Genomic DNA, 16,117 nt, shown 5'->3' on the forward strand with positions numbered 1-16,117 from the left:
ATACAGAATTGAGTAAATGATGTAAAAATCCACTTCTGGGTCCACTTGGTGTGTGCTTGGGCTGAGCATTAAAGCTTTCATGTGTAGAGACTTTTTCTGGAGTTAAACGCCAGCTTTTATGCCAGTTTGGGCGTTTAACTCCAATTTTTATGCCAGTTCCAGCGTTAAACGCTGGGAATTTTAAAGCTGATTTGCAACGCCGGTTTGGGCCATCAAATCTCGGGCAAAGTATGGACTATTATACATTGCTGGAAAGCACAGGATGTCTACTTTCCAATGCCGTTGAGAGCGCGCCAATTGAGCTTCTGTAGCTCCAGAAAATTCACTTCGAGTGCAGGGAGGTCAGAATCCAACAGCATCTGCAGTCCTTTTCAGCCTCTGAATCAGATTTTTGCTCAGGACCCTCAATTTCAGCCAGAAAATACCTGAAATCACAGAAAAACACACAAACTCATAGTAAAGTCTAGAAAAGTGAATTTTAACTAAAAACTAATAAAAATATAATAAAAACTAGTTAAAACATACTAAAAACATATTGAAAACAATGCCAAAAAGCGTATAAATTATCCACTCATCAACAGTGATGTAGGATATAAGACCCTGGGACGCCAAAGGCAATCCTAGACTCCGTATTCATCACAATATTCAATCTTAAGGCATACTAAACCATAAGCATAATACGTAAAACCTTAACAAAAGACTTAAAACCTTAGTATATCAAAAGGGCAATCTATTCTTAAGGGATTTCTACTCTAACCAAATACCGCTGTCCCACAGCCTTCACCAACCTATCCTCTGTGCGATCCCATTGCCACCACCTTCCGAATCTCCTCAATCCCAGTGGAAAGCACAATTATATACAATGCGAGTAAAACATAAGTAGAAGCATATAAGACAAGTAATTCAAATAGCAATTAGACATGTTATACAAATAGGCAAACGAATTCAAGTCGGCAAAGCATACAAACAAATAGAAAATGCACATGATAAATGACTGCCCTATTGGCTGTGATATCACATTGTCGGTTCAACTGCCAACTCGACACATCTCCATGGAGATGTTACCCTTTGGAATCATTATATGGGAACCCCGAGATATAGTGCTCGGATTACTATCTAGGGTTTTGCGCCTATACGCTCTATAGATCCAAAGGGATGCGAGTGGGATCTATTGCCACCGACCTCACATCTAAGCGCAAGTAGGACAAACCACCGCCCTTACGCCGCCGCCGCTACCTCGAACAGGCGGGATCCAACCTCGGCCCCTGCTGGGCACATAGCGTCTCATAATCTCAAAATACAATGATACATCAATGGTTTTCAGAAAACATTTTCAATATGTCATGGATCCATTATTTCCTTCAGATTCCTCGACTCATCTCAACCATTGCCAATTCATACTTCCATTCCTCTCCTCACTCTGCCAACCCATCCTCAGTACACCAGAAACCTAACCCTCTGTTTCTCTAATCTTTCATAATAATCATTAACTAAAACCCTTAGCCTATCTCTCATATTCTCATACTCAAAACTAAGCCCAAAAGCCTTAAAATGGTGTTATAGAAGCTTACAACCTTGTTGGGAAGGTAAATTAATTGAAAATAAAGTTTAAATTTGTGAAACATGGCGTGTGCGTCTGCACAGGGGTGTGCGTGCGCACGCCCATGAAGATTTTGAAAGTGTGCGTGCACACAGAGGTGTGCGTATGCACAGGTACTAAAGTTTACAATTTGTTTACTCGCACAAGCTGTGCAAGCACCCCCAACAGACTACCCTTCCCGACTTGCGTGCGCACAGGTCGTAACTCTTCATTGATGTGCATGCGCACAAGCTGTGCTACCGCTTCCAGCAGCACACCCTTTTCTGCCTGTGCGTATGCACAAGTCTGTGCATCCGCACAGAATGAGATTTTCGCAGGGTGTGTCTGCGTACGCACATATCAGAAATTCAGAAATTCTGCAACTTTGCAGAATTTCAGATTTTCAATACCAACTTTGAATGATCATAACTTCCTCTACAAAACTCCAAATTTTGCAAACTTTATATTGGTTTAAAGAGTTTTCAATGAACTTTAATTCTAAATAAATTTCAAACAATTTTGAAAACCGAGGTAAAAGTTATGATCAGACAAAGTTCACCAAAAACTAACTTTTACCCAAAATCACAATTTCCACAATTTCATTGTAAAACCCAACCAAAACCAAACCAACCCACTCCAAACTGCACTTTTCATCAAAATTAACCCTCTATGCCATATTACACCAAGCTTACCACATTTTTCCTTCAATTTTCCTCATCTACAATATCAACATCAATATATCACATATATCAACCCTCATTAACTTCACAAATCATTCATCCTCATCATATCCTTATTAATCATTATAATCAAACTCATCAATCATCAAATCATCAACAAATCATCACATACCATCATTCAAATCCAAACCTAGCCTATGGGTCACTAGCCTAAGTGTTCATGAATATTATATACTACATAGAAAAAACTGAAACCATACATTAGTCGATCCCCAATATGCACCAAAACCCCAAATTGAGCCCAAGATAAGATTTCAAGCACAATCTAAGCCACTAAGAATCTCCAACAAGCATCAACAATCATCAACAAGCTCCAAACATCACCATAATCAAGCTATATATACATAAACCATCATAAATCAACCTAGGGCTCATTATAATTGAAATTTCACAAGAGTTTCAATGCCTCTTACCTTGCCCAATAGTTTTGGAAGCCAAAACCAACATCAATCAAAGGCTAGAATGTACCTAAACACCCAAAAATTACAAAACCTCACTTAGTCAAAATCCTAAAAAATTGAAACTTTGAGGAGAAGCATAGAAAATATTTCATGGTTACCTCTCTATTTTTTATATGGGTTTTGTAGAGCTCTTTACAAGGAACGCGTGGCCGCAAACGGTGTGGCGATCGAAGCTCTGTAGCTCAAGATATGAGCTCGTGAAGATTGAAGTGAATAGTGAAAATGGAGGTTCTCTTCTTCTCCTTCTCAGCTGGGTGTGTGTGTGTTTGAGTGTGTTGTGAGTGTTTGGGTTCATTAATAATTATATATGTTGGGTTTGGACCCAACTTGGACTCGGTCCAACTCGTTAACATTTTTAGCTTTGGGCCAAACCTTTAACACTAACGCACGGTTTTTCATTTCTAATATTTTTCTAAAGTTTTCGACTGCTTCACTGCTTCTCGCACAGCACCGAGCAGACATGAACCGGTTCAACCGGTTCGACTGCCGGTTTGCAATTTTTCACGGTTTTTTGTTAGAAAACACTTTTTCTGACTCGAAAGGACCTACTGAGTCTAAAAATCATATTTAAATCCCCAATTCTCATCCTAACTTTCCAGAATTTAATTTGGGCATTTAAATTATTTTATTCGTGAAAACTCGGGTTCTTACATTATATGTTAAGATAAATCTTTGTAAGCAACCCGGCCTAATAGGTCCCTCTGTGGCCGATGTATTCTTAGAAAGCAACTTTCTCAATGGAATTACTATCATATTTATGCTCGTTTTCTTTTTGTTTCCATCTCTTTTCTATTTCTTTAGTTTTTTACTTTGTTATTCCTAATATATCAAAATATGTTTGTACTATTTGCTCGCCTTTTCCTAAATATTTTATGAAAAGAGATTTATAAAATTCTTAATATAATTTTGTGTTTCTAATTATTTTAGAAAGTCTTATTGTCTCACTTTTCCTTTCTTATTTAATAAAAATAATGGTCTTAATAAAAATAACTAAATGAAAATGTATACTAATTAAATTGATATAAGTAAAATAATATTAAAAGAGTATTAATATTCAATGTTTATAAGTTGATATACCAAAACTAATTTTTTTAAAGTTTTATTCTTAAATTTTTAGAAATTACATTTTAAATCCCAAGTTTGTAAGTATTTATTTTTATCCCAATATTTTTTAGAAAAATATCAATTAAATCTCACATATTTTAATATTTATAAAAGTAATTCATAATTTTTATAAAATATCACTATTTATCTTTTAACTCTTACTTTTTATTCAAAATACTCCAAAAATTTTATATTTATAAAATAAATCTCAACTTTTGTCAAAATATAATTTCATTCTCAAAATAATAATGTTGATGACAAACACAACTTTTAAAACCTAAAAATCCTATATTAAAATCTGTTTGAAAATATATATGATTTTAAATCTGTTTTTGAACTTTACGGTTACCAATTTTTTACCTTTTTTAGTTAATCTTTCGGCCATCAAACGTCATCAATTTTTCTCAACAATTCTCATTCATAACCATCCTAAAATCATCAAAATAACCGCAACTTGGTTGTTCTTCATGGCCGAACCACAATTCACAAGTAACAACAATAATTCAACAAAATTTTAACATAAACTTAATCAAATTCAATCAATAATCAACCAAACCAACAATCACTTATCACATTAATATTTAATTGGTGAAAAATTACCAAACTCATACTTCTGTACGAAATTACAATAACTGAAACTAGAGAAAGCTCCTGAATGAGAAATTGAAGACGAAAATCTCAAAAATCAATTACTCCCTCCAACTCTTCAATTTGGTCGAGACATGCAAGGAGAACAGTGGCTTCTTTGTCGACTTCTCTCAATCAAAAGTGACATCAACGTAAAGAGATGAAAGATATGAACATTTTAATTAGTTCAAAATTTTGCCGGGAGCTACGTATCTCAAGAAATCAAGTTCAAAAGGTTTTTGGTGTCATGGTTTCTCGTTCTTCTCACTCACGACATTCTGTCTCTTTTTTTCTTTAGTGGTTCCGTTAAAGAGATGCAAATGATGATGATTAATGGTGATCATGATGACTAATATGGTTTGGTGGTACATGGGGGTTGGGTGTTACCTTTTTTGGTTGATGAGTCAGTGATTCAAATTATAACTATTTTAAATGGATAATTATAAAAAATGGCTATATTAAAACATAAGTAATAAATATATAGGGTTAAATATATGAGTTACTGATATAAATGCCATTAGTAACTTAATGATAAAAGGTATATGATGGATCATTAGCAACTCTAAGCTCATCAAAGAGTACTGATATTTACTTATATCGGCGAATATCTAACTTGATAATAATAATATTATTATTATTATCTAAACTCTATTATAATTATAGCATGTAAAATAAATTAATAACATAATAATAAAATTATATTATCATTTATTTTATTTCGAAATTCGGAATCGACTAATCGAAATAAAACTATTGCTGAAAATAACATTTTCTGAAAAACATTGTGTTGGCATAAAAATTCAGGTTGTTATAGGAGACAACGACTAAGAAAGACTAAATTAAACATTTGTATTGTATTTAATGTAAAATATACTTAACTGAGTTATGTCTCAATATTAGGTTTAGTTTAAGATAAATAAAGATTGAAGAGTAGATTTGGAATTTAAAAAGTTAAATGAGTGTGTTTAAAAAAAATTATTAAAATCTTAATCTCTTTAGTCTTCTGTGTTCTTAATTTTTAAAGATAGTGATAGAATTAAAATTTTGTGTTCTAATACTGAAATTTTAATTTCAATCTTTAGCCACAAAACAAAATACTAAATTCTAAGTCTCTAAAAACAAATACTCCTTAAAGTTTGAAATCATATTTTTTTAGTATATAGGCTCGTTTTATAGAAAAGATCCAAAAATCTTTTCAATTTTGATTAGCAAATATTTGAGATTTTTTTTTTTACTGAAATTGGCAGTTATTCCACTTAATTAATTTTAGGATCCAATTTTCAGAATAATATTTCCATCTTTGAATTGTAATTTTAATAAGTGTAGGGATTGGATCAGTAAATTTTACCCCCATCACAATTTAGTAAGATGAATGCAGAAAGCACTAAATTGCTACATTCTACGAGGAGTTACCATGAGGCACAATCAGGATAAAAAACCTTTAATCATTTCTAATTCCAAAGTCTAACAGTGCATGTGCGGTCAACAACAAAAAATTATTGACAAGAGTATTATTTCACTTATATTCTTTACTAAGGAAAACATTTTTATTATCAATGAACTATTACTTAAATTACATAATTTTCCCATCCTTACCTAAAAGTCTGAAATTCGAATCTGTAGTAATGTCTACTAAATTCGATTAGATTATAAATTGTGCATAAATCACAATATCATACAACAAAATCTTTATGTTTTCTTTTTAGTTATTCAACTAAAACATCTGTACAATTTAAAACAATTTCTTTATTATGCAACTAAAAATTTATGTATTTTTTTGTTTTATTTTTTCGTCAAAATACTCCTCTTCCTCCTCAGTCTCTCGGAAGAAAAACAAGAAAAAAAAAACAATTAGAAATAATAATAAAAAAACACAGAAGTTGAAAAAAAAAAATTTAGTATGTAATTTGCGCACACATTGTGTAAATAATTTTAGCTGGGCGCCTGGGCCAATAAATTATTGAGCTAACTTGGTTAGATTTAATTAATCTAACCAAAAAGATTTGTTCATGCGAAACTAAATAGTAGTGTCAAAACAAATGTTTACTCTCTATTTCTCTAGTGATGTCTAATAAATTTATCTCTTCATTAGTAGATAAAAAAGGCAGGTGATCCTTACCTTATCAGAAATCATACCTACTTCGTAAGGAAAAATGATAAATTCATTTTAACTGTCTCTATAATACAAAATCTGACAAGCGACAACATACCATCAATATCGTATAGAAAATATCTGATGCTTCATCACCTTCAATTGTTCAACATGCTCAATAAACTTGAACAGAACAATTTAGTTTAAGACCCAATTTCGACAAAGGCAGTGAACCTTTGAAAGAGAAGCCATGTAATCATCAGACCTGCATGAAAAACAAGCTTCATCTTCTGTCCAGGTAGCTAAGCCATTTGTTTGAATTCGAAAAAAAAAATCAAACCTTTGTCCATAAGGAGACTGGCATGCAGCTACCATATGAATTTTAGCAGCATCTGTTTCATTCTGCAATTTGGAAAAATTATTAATATGCATTCAGAAATTCACAACTCCTTGTTGCGTTTGTAGCACTTGGTAATGAGTGTTACCAAAAGTTTTATGAGCTTATCCTAAAATATTAGAGTATAGGTTCAACTTTGTTCCTAAGATTGTAAGCATGATCCAATTTAGAGGTTCAATTTTATTGAATAAATGTTCATATTCACCCCTCACATGCTGTGTTAATAATATGGTCTACAGGTCTAGTCTATGGAGAAGAATGTGTGAGGCTCTAAGTTGTACAAATTACCTGTACTCGGTGCGAATACGGATACGGGATAAAAAATAAAAAAATACGCATACGACAGTAAATACAAGTAAATTTTACAAATTTTTTAAAATAAATAGTATTGTTTTAACTAATAAAGTATGCTTTATGACAAATTTAATTGATCTTAAATTAAAAACTAAACATTTAAATAGTCTAAATCGTCAACTTAAATTCTTAAATTGCACATCTAAATAGTTTTGAAATAAAATGAATAAATAAATAAATAAAATGTACTCAAAACGACTAATTTTGAACTAATTTGAACAGAAAAGACAGACCCAGCCATAACCAATACGTACCAAAATCTATTTTTATGTAAAACAATTTTTGTTTGTTAAATACGTATCCAAGTATACCGAATGCATAAGCAAAATTGCCGTACCTGTGCAACATAGGTGAGGCTTGCAAGATGAATCTAAAATTTTCATTATCAATATTGGCATCAATCATTATGCTAAACAGAGCCATTTAACATGTTTAAGATCGAGTACTAGTTGTGCGAAGTATGTAAGTTTTAGAAGTTACAAGCAAATACCTGTGATTCATAATAAAGCCCAGCATATAGCGAAGCATAAAAGAATTCATTTGTTCTTCCACTGGAGAATGCAGCAACAAGCTAGGAGGCAGATCAAATCGCACGTGTTAGATTGCATTTTGTAAAGGCAAGAAGTATATCAGACATAGATATCAACATTTTGATAGCCTTTTGTGTAAGGAACTAAGTACAGACAGATAGATAGCATAAAACTTCTTAAAAGTTTATGGTTCCAATAATTATAAACAATGAAAAAGAAAAATTGTTAAGATGTGAAATCTGATTATATGTTAAATTCTAACTATCTTAAGTTGAGTTGGTCGAGTGGTCAGCTTACTCGTCCGTTTAAACAAGTGTCGGAGGTTCAAATCCTATCTTGTGTATACAGCAACTCATTGACCAGCGGTAGACCCTTAAATGGAGCTCAGATCTGCGATGGATTAGTCCTTGACCTGTCCGGTTAAGGGATACCGTAGGCAATCGAAAAAACCATCTAATTGTATTAACTAAATCCCGAGAGTGTATAAAGGCTTATTCGTATTTGCAAATTTGATTTAACTAATTCCAAGTTGAAAGTTTTACTTTCTGATTGAGATCCAGCAAAAGGTTACATGTTTACATGGGTTACTAGGAAGAAGAGAAGTAGGATTAGGAAATTATTAAGTACTCACTCTCCTTTAGATTCTTAAGCTATTAGACCAAGACTTACAAAAAGATTTTATATCTAAACATCTATTCCCTTAAGGACCTCTGCGCTAGAAGAGTTAAAAATGTACAAGCCAGTTCTACCTTATGTTGAAACTGAACTTTTATTGAAGAATGGGGCTGCAATAATCAAACTCCACTGTTTTTCCATAAAGACTATCATGCTACATCAAGGACCAGCAGTTCAAAAAGCTTGAACTATTAAGCAAAACTGATAATGCCGTTCATATCTAATACAACAATTGCATCATAATTTTTAATCAAAAAGACATCAAATCACACCTTCTCTGGATCCCCACCATCTTTAAACATATTGTATGCTTCACGCATGACTGGTCTTGGGTCTCTGCCAACCTGAATTGATTGAGAAACAAAATCGCTTGAACATTCACATATTCGTTTTTCTTGTTAAATTCCAGTAACAGAATTAATGACTCACCTCAAGATATCGCTTCCGTGCTTCATCCACTCCATACAGTTGAGCTTCACAGAGAAAGCACCATATGGACTCTTCGGTATCATTTGGATTTTGTGCAACATCTAGCCGAAACTGCTCAGCTCCTTCTTCAAATCTATGACAAAATGGGAATCCAATTCAGTCTCCCTTTGACAGATTCATAAGCAATACATTATAAATATGCAATTCCATGTGAATAGTAATTAAACTCAAATAAATAAGAGAAGAGTGTAGAGTGAGTACCTATCAAGGTAGTAAAGTGAGAGGCCCCTTTGCCAAAGATCTGGTAACAAACACAATGAGCACAACCAAATTTCATGTAACTTGAACTCAATTTACGATCATTCCAATCCAAAGTGCTGATATAACGCTTTTTTTTTTCCAAAATGCTTATAAACATACACGCCTTTTGACGAGGGTCCAACTCAATTGCCCTGTCAAACTCCACCAGAGACCCTGAAACATCACCCTTCGCAATTTCACAGGCATCAAGTCATATATTCCTTCAACAAAGTGTTCAACTTCACTTACCAATATGCCAAAAGTGTTTATGAATGCTAGCATGAAAACAGAGTTATCCTAATTTTCAATCCAAAACGATAACTGAGGTTGATAGTTGCCAAGTACTTCATATAAAGGCAATCATGATCATATCCCAAAATAATGTGAAACTTTTAGCTAGTATTTGGAAGTTGTTACTGGGACACAAGAAGTGGAGACGAATCATTAAAACAAAAATTTCTCCAAATAATGTCCTTATAAGCATTTCAAATTTCTTATATCATGTTGGAATTGAGTAGAACTCGATCTCAAAAGTATTTTAAACAGATCAGCACCAGCTCATAAATCCCAATTAAACTTGAATATATAAAATTAGGTATGTCCAATCAATATTTTGCCTCATAATTCAAGCAAACATGAGTTATATAATAGTATAGTATTCCACAAATTAAACAAAGGACTTAGCTAAAGAGTGTGTAAGGTAATAATCAAAAGAGTAAAATAAGAAAGTCTTATGTTTTCTAAAGTGCTCACGTGTACTTTGTATTTTCTATAAAAACTCTCTTCGTCAACAAATGAAGTTTATTTGCATAGTGCCATAGTGGAGAGAGAGAGAGAGAGAGAGAGAGAGAGAGAGAGAGAAAACGAATGAAAAGTGACATTCCGCGTCGAATGGCAAGCACTGCATCGCGGGGATTATTGTTGCCGGCGCCGGTGATGGCGTCCCAGATGCCGGAGACGGAGACGGAAGGAAGAAGAAAGAGCCTTCTGGAGAGAGTGGAAGATAACGAGGGGTTGTGGCTGGGGAAGATGGGTGCTGCTGCTTTGAAAGGTAATAAGGAGGGAGAGGAAGGAGTGTGAAGAAGGTGCAAAGAATGAGGGGAGACCAAGTGGAAGTGAGTTAGGGACATGGTCGAGTCTCGCCAACCCAAATGGATGATGATGATGATATACCATACCGTTACCCCTTCCCCCAATTTTTTTCTTTTAAATTGGGAATTTTTTCTTTTACGAACTTTATAGTTTTTTTTTTTTTCGGGTGAGAAGAGACTAAAAAAGAAGGAAATGTCTTTGGCGGAGAAATAATAATCTGGTCCTTAAAATTGTGTTTATTTCAGAGAACAGAGAATAAGACAAAGGTTAGGGATAAGTGTTTTTTATTTGTTTGATGTTAAACTAAAATAAATTAAGAAAATTTAATTTATTCACATTTTTTTATTTAAAAAAATTGAAAAGAAAAATATAATGTAAAAAAAATATAATTATAAAAAATTGATAAGAATAATAAAAAAATAAAAAATAAGTTGTGTTTTTTGTTAGTGTCTATGTTAAAAGTGAAGACTTATAGCATATGCTATGGGATTGAGTACAAAGTGTTGAAATCCGATCATCGTATATAGGAAGTGTAAAGAGTTCGGCAACGGGTGCACATGGCTGATTCGGATCAGTCTTCGCCAGCGCAGAGGTATTTGGGAGGTAAAACGGTAGAATGGACCTCATATTTGTCTGGCCACATCAATATCTAGTGATCACAGGATGCTTGATTATCATGTGATTATCGGCCTTCATACTAACTTTGATTAGAGTTGATGTTGCCGTCTCGATTAAGGTACTGCAGAATGCAACAGAGGCACATTCGGTTTTAGACCGACTTACAGGAGGGTTTGGCTGGCTAAACAGAAGGCTGTGGCATAGATTTATGGAGATTGAAAAAAATCATATAATGATTTGCCGCGAGGGGTACTAAGTGTGCAGATCACAATGACAGGTAGTGTTGCAGTATTGAGGACGAGTCATGTGCAAGTTGGTGGGCAAGTTGATGAGTCATCAGCTTATTTCCATCAGCCTTTTTGGACATTTTCACCGTGTATCGAGACATTTAGTCATTGCAAGCCGTTGACTAATGTTGGTGGGACTCACTTGTACGGCAAATACGGGGGGTACACTGTTCGTCGCGATTGTTCAGGATGGCAATTCCAATATCATTCCTATTGCATCGCACTTGTGGAGGGTGAGAATGCAAAGTCATGATCATTCTTTCTATCTCACATTCGGCAGCATGTAATGCCTTAACTGGGTATTCTAGTCATATCGGATAGGCACAACGGGATAAAGGATGCATTGGAGGTTCCTGATGGTGGTTGGCTTCCGCCTAATTCATACTGGACATTTTATATCCGTTACATGGCGGTGTATTTTGCCCTGAGTTTAAGGGCAAGGATGCATGGAGGTTTCTAGTGAATGTTGCTTATGCCAAGACTGAGGTTGAGTTTCACTACTGGTTTGATATCCTCCGATCCAAAGACCTTGCAATATGTGACTGGGCTAATCGGATTGACTATGCAGTATGCACAGTGGACTCAACATTGGGACAAAGGTCGAAGATTCGGGCATATGACTACTGTTCCAAAGGTTACCTGAGACTGTAGGTCGATCTCGGAAGAGATTTGCGGTGGTGGCCGGAGCTGTCGTATCCGACTTGTTGGACTTGGTGGAGCTGCTGATCCTTCGTCACCGGAGGGTGGTGGTACCTGCAAGAGACTCTGATGCTTAAGTTAGCACGTGCTTTGGGCAGGATTTTGTGTAGAATCAGAGTATGAGTTATACCTGGGTGCTCTAGTATATTTATAATGGTGCGGGATGACCTTTCTAGAGATAAGTTAGTTATCTTATCTTATCTTATCTTATCTTTCGCGTGGTTCCCTCTGACCCTCTCCAGCAAACCTTTGGCGCTGCCTCTTCTCCTACTGCTGGTCCTCCTCCAAAAAAGCAGAAGACTGTTGGTCCCTATGACATGGATGCCCCCGATTTTGATGCCGTGGGGTTTGTTGATAATCAGATTGCTCCTTATGGCCAACTTCCAATGGATGATGTGTCCATCCTTCATCACTTGGATTTCATCACCAGCAATAGTATTCAGATGCCCCATATGGGTGCGGCTTTGTTCCGCACGGTCCAAGATTCTCCGGTCCATGCGACGAAAGCCTTTATGAAGGATGCCAAGTCCGAATTCAATATAATCAAGGGTTTGAAGGACGAGCTTGACGCTAAGGTAGCCAAGTTGGAACTGGATGTGGAGAGGGAGAAATCCCAAGCTACTACTGCGGAGGCTGCTGCGACCCTGGTCGAAGAGATGGCCAAGAAGTCGAAAGAAAGCTACACCCGTACTTATGTCGAGTTATTGGAGACCAGGGAGAGGCTTGAGTCTGCCCATGCTGATTATGCTGAGCTCCAGGGTCACCTGGTGGGTAGTGTGACCGATGCTTACGAGAACCTAAAGGCCCAAGTCCAGGTTTTTGCCCCTGAGCTCGACCTGACTCTCTTTAGTCTGGACAATATTGTGAAAGACGGCAAGATTGTGCCCACCCCAGATGATGAAGATGATGATCCTCCTCGTGTGCCTCCGGGAAAGGCCTCAGCAGCTTCAGCTTCTTCCATCCCTTCCGAAGTCGACCATCAAGAGCCCGAGCCTGATGTGTAGATCATGAACCGAGCGGATGGAACTGTTGATGCTGTCCCGATCTCGTCCATTCCACCTACTCCGGCAAAGAACGCTTCTGTTGAAGAGAATTTGAATCCTTTGTGACTTTTGTGTATTTGGATAGTCCGATTTGTGGACTTTGAACTTGTTTTATGTAACTTTCTCTCTGACACTCGGTTGCTTTTCTTAGCAACTTCATTTCGGAAAAAACAAAACACTTTAAACTCTTGAGGCCGAGTTTCAGGTGGCCTTTTGAGTCTTTTATGTTTTTATTATGATAGCTGTGCTTCTCTGGTATGTTGATCATGCCTTTGCAATCTTTGCAAATCTTTATAGAGAGTTGGTACTTTTCTGTCCGACCTCTTTTTGATCATTTCTTGTTTTTTCTATTTTCTGTTTGGGCGAGGTGATCCTTGGGGCTAACTTGTCCGACGACTTTTTAATGTTCTTGTAGAACCTTTTTAGTTATTCCAAACAATTTTGATAGCCTTGTCGTGGAGTCATGGCTTTTTGGGCCTCAGGTTGTTTTTCTACCTTCTTTGGCCTTCTCCTTTCTTTGAGGTTGTCCGTGGGCTTTTTTGATTGTGCGACCTCTTTGTCTAAGCTTTTTAGTCATGTTCTAACAACTTTTTAGGTAGTGTTCCCAGGGAAACCTTTCCTTTATAGTTTAGTTGGATGACTTTTTTTTAGCCTTTCCTTTGGCTTTGTGCGTTTGCTTTTTAAGTAGTGTCTTTTTTGAAGACTTTGTACCTTTTAGCAAAGCACTTCTGGCCTTTCTCTGGCAGTTGTGAGATGTCTTTGTCCCTTTTTAGTGATCCATTAAGAAGGTTCGACTTCTCTTGTCGGTCATTCTTAAGTTATTTTTAGTAGCCCATTTTTAGTCAGACCTTGTCAGGCCGCTTTTTATGGATTACTTTTTATAACTTCTTGCATTAATCCGTTTTATCGCTTTCACCTTGCCGACTTTTTGTAATCGAGTGATGAATTTGGTTTTCACCTTACTGACCTCTTTGTAATCGGGCGATAAATTTTTGCGCTTAGATTAATGCGTCTTGGTAGGGATACTTTTTAGGGAATCTGAAAAACTTTATTCAAATAGAAAATAGGAATATAGACAAGAATATATACATATGAGTGCTTACCCTTCTAGGTTAGGCAATTTTGTAGATCTTGGCCTAGCACCTCATTAAAAAACCTTTTTGGGAAAAAGAGTGCACCTTGACCTAAGATCTTTATTACTTTCTAACTATAGTACGTTCTTAGGTTATAGGCATGCCATGACCTTGGTAGCTCTCGACCCTCGAGGTCGGACACTGGTGTACGAAATTGCAATAACACTTTTTGCAATCCGCACAACTAACCAGCAAGTGCACTGGGTCGTCCAAGTAATACCTTACGTGAGTAAGGGTCGAATCCCACGGAGATTGTTGGTTTGAAGCAAGCTATGTTTATCTTATTATTCTTAGTCAGGATGCCAACAACAGTGTTTTTCAAGTTCAGTGAAGAAAGGGAAAAGGGCATAAAATAAATACTTGTTATGCAGTAATGGAGAATATGTTGGAGTTTTGGAGATGCTTTGTCTGATTTATTCCTGTAATGTAATATTCCATCCATGAAAAAGTGCAAAGTTCCCTCCATGGCAAGCTGTATGTAGGGTGTCACCGTTGTCAATGGCTACTTCCCATCCTAGATTCTCATGAATGCCGCCATCAATCTAGCTTATACCACGAAGATTCTGATTAAAGAATCTAAGAAAAGCTCATTCAATTTGATGTAGAACGGAGGTGGTTGTCAGGCACACGTTCATGGATTGAGGAAGGTGATGAGTGTCACAGATCATCACCTTCTTCAGGAAGGTGATGAGTGTCACAGATCATCACCTTCTTCATAATTAAGCGCGAATGAACATCTTAGATAGGAACACACACGTTTGAATGGAGAAATAGAAACAATTGCATTAATTCATCGAGACGCTGCAGAGCTCCTCACCCCCAACAATGGAGTTTAGAGACTCATGCTGTCAAAGTGTATAAAATTCAGATCTAAAATGTCATGAGGTACAAGATAAGTCTCTAAAAGTTGTTTAAATAGTAAACTAGTAACCTAGGTTTACAGAAAATGAGTAAACTAAAATAATTGGTGCAGAAATCCACTTCTGGGGCCCACTTGGTGTGTGCTGGGGCTGAGACTAAAGCTTCTCACGTGCATGGGATGTTTCTGGAGTTGAACGCCAGGTTGTAACGTGTTTTGGGCGCTGAACTCCAACTTGTAACCTGTTTCTGGCGCTGGACGCCAGACAGTAGCGTGAAACTGGCGTTGAATGCCACTTTACGTCGTCTATCTTCGCGCAAAGTATGGACTATTATATATTTCTGGAAAGCCCTGGATGTCTACCTTCCAACTCAATTGAGAGCGCGTCAATTGGACTCCTGTAGCTCCAAAAAATCCATTCCGAGTGCAGGGAGGTCAGGATCCAACAGCATCAGCAGTCCTTTTTCAGCCTAACTCAGATTTTTGCTCAGCTCCTTCAATTTCAGCCAGAAAACACCTGAAATCACAGAAAAACACACAAACTCATAGTAAAGTCCAGAAACATGATTTTTGCCTAAAAACTAATAATATTATACTAAAAACTAATTAAAACATGCTAAAATCTATATGAAATTACCCCCAAAAAGCGTATAAAATATCCGCTCATCACAACACCAAACTTAAACTGTTGCTTGTCCCCAAGCAACTAGATGAACAAAAATAGGATAAAAAGAATTTAAGAAGTAATAAAATCTCTGAGTTTTAAGTGAAGCTCAGATTCTAATTTAGATGAGCGGGGCTAGTAGCTTTTTGTTTCTGAACAGTTTTGGCATCTCCCTTTATCCTTTGAAATTCAGAATGATTGGCATCCATAGGAACTCAAAATTCAGATATTATTATTGATTCTCCTAGTGTAGTATGTTGATTCTTGAACACAGTTACTTTATGAGTCTTGGTCGTGGCTCTAAGCACTTTGTTTTCCAGTATTACCACCGGATACATAAATGCCACAGACAGATGACTAGGTGAACCTTTTCAGATTGTGACTCAGCTTTGCTAAAGTCCCCAGTTAGAGGTGTCCAGAGCTCTTAAGCACAC

At 36.1% G+C, this 16,117-nt stretch overlaps 1 protein-coding gene across 1 annotated transcript; it reads right to left on the reverse strand.

Annotated features, from left to right (window-relative positions):
* Positions 1–6,655: 6,655 nt before the first annotated feature.
* On the reverse strand, positions 6,656–10,575 carry LOC107465709 (uncharacterized). Its single transcript, XM_016084676.3, has 8 exons — positions 10,154–10,575; positions 9,409–9,477; positions 9,250–9,289; positions 8,989–9,121; positions 8,832–8,903; positions 7,845–7,925; positions 6,944–7,005; positions 6,656–6,868 (listed from the first exon to the last, which is right to left on the reverse strand). Exons 1-8 carry the CDS (start codon positions 10,416–10,418, stop codon positions 6,802–6,804), a joined length of 789 nt encoding a protein of 262 aa, XP_015940162.1. The 5' UTR covers positions 10,419–10,575; the 3' UTR covers positions 6,656–6,801.
* Between the last annotated feature and the right edge of the window lie 5,542 nt (positions 10,576–16,117).

This window comes from Arachis duranensis, chromosome 9 (assembly GCF_000817695.3).
Source record: "Arachis duranensis cultivar V14167 chromosome 9, aradu.V14167.gnm2.J7QH, whole genome shotgun sequence".
Lineage (NCBI taxonomy): Eukaryota > Viridiplantae > Streptophyta > Magnoliopsida > Fabales > Fabaceae > Arachis > Arachis duranensis.

Excerpts from the sequence above, each read along its gene's own strand:
- LOC107465709 (XM_016084676.3), bottom strand. The coding sequence starts at position 10,418 with ATGTCCCTAACTCACTTCCACTTGGTCTCCCCTCATTCTTTGCACCTT. Across the intron at positions 9,478-10,153 it reads CGGAATGTCACTTTTCATTC|AGGGTGATGTTTCAGGGTCT; the intron begins GTTTTCTCTCTC and ends GTGAAATTGCGA. Across the intron at positions 9,122-9,249 it reads TCACTTTACTACCTTGATAG|ATTTGAAGAAGGAGCTGAGC; the intron begins GTACTCACTCTA and ends ATTTTGTCATAG.